The sequence below is a fragment of the Pterocles gutturalis genome, unplaced genomic scaffold, assembly GCF_000699245.1.
Source record: "Pterocles gutturalis isolate BGI_N339 unplaced genomic scaffold, ASM69924v1 scaffold36124, whole genome shotgun sequence".
NCBI classification, from domain to species: domain Eukaryota; kingdom Metazoa; phylum Chordata; class Aves; order Pterocliformes; family Pteroclidae; genus Pterocles; species Pterocles gutturalis.
In genome coordinates this window covers 593-1578 of record NW_010134382.1, presented here as the reverse complement: position 1 = coordinate 1578, position 986 = coordinate 593, and the positions used below count along the sequence as shown (strand labels likewise).

The following is a 986-nucleotide window of genomic DNA, read 5'->3' as shown; positions in this document are numbered from 1 at the left end:
GTTCAGTAGGACTTCTGATTGGCGGAGGCTGCGATTGTGAAGTTAACCAATGGGACGACAGATGAAATAGCGACCAATCGGAGGTGAGAGATGGTTTGATATCACGAACCCGGACTGTCCAATAGACAAGAACAGCCTTGAGTCATCTCATTTGCATACCGCCCCTATAAATAAGGGCGCCTCCGCTATTGTATTTACATCGTTCCTGCGGTAGACAGGTAGCGGTAGACTTTTAAAATGCCTGAGCCAGCTAAATCAGCTCCTGCTCCGAAGAAGGGCTCTAAGAAAGCCGTCACTAAGACGCAGAAGAAGGGTGACAAGAAGCGCAGAAAGACTAGGAAGGAGAGCTACTCGATCTACGTGTACAAGGTGCTGAAGCAGGTGCACCCCGACACGGGCATCTCGTCCAAGGCCATGGGCATCATGAACTCTTTTGTCAACGACATTTTCGAGCGCATCGCCGGCGAGGCCTCGCGCCTGGCGCACTACAACAAGCGCTCGACCATCACGTCGCGGGAGATCCAGACGGCGGTGCGGCTCCTGCTGCCCGGCGAGCTGGCCAAGCATGCTGTCTCCGAGGGCACCAAGGCTGTCACCAAGTACACCAGCTCCAAGTAAATCTGTTTGAAAGATCGTCTAACCCAAAGGCTCTTTTAAGAGCCACCCATATATTCACAAAGAGAGTCGTTAACACTGATTCGGTTCGGTGAGTGGTATGTGTGTTTAGTACTGTTTCATAGTTAAGAAAATGTTTGTCATGTTAAAGTACCGGAAATTATTTGGGTCGTCTTGTATGTGCCCTAAGCCCGTTAATTTGGCAGGTCTATAAAAAGCATGTTAAGCACTTAATAGAGTTCTAAACCTATTAAAGTGTTCTTTTTTCATTTTAGAGTAATAGTCTCAGCTTAAGTTTTTAGGTACAGAGAAATACGCATGACAGCGTTTAAGGCGTTCTTTTTCTCTGCCGTTCCGATACAAAATAAAGC

General features: G+C 47.7%; 1 protein-coding gene across 1 annotated transcript; it reads left to right on the top strand.

The window, feature by feature from the left end:
* Positions 1-216: 216 nt before the first annotated feature.
* LOC104460347 (histone H2B 8) lies at positions 217-692 on the top strand. The gene has a single exon (XM_010081582.1). It carries the CDS (start codon positions 238-240, stop codon positions 616-618), a length of 381 nt encoding a protein of 126 aa, XP_010079884.1. The 5' UTR covers positions 217-237; the 3' UTR covers positions 619-692.
* Positions 693-986: the final 294 nt, after the last annotated feature.

Excerpts from the sequence above, each read along its gene's own strand:
- LOC104460347 (XM_010081582.1), top strand. The coding sequence starts at position 238 with ATGCCTGAGCCAGCTAAATCAGCTCCTGCTCCGAAGAAGGGCTCTAAG.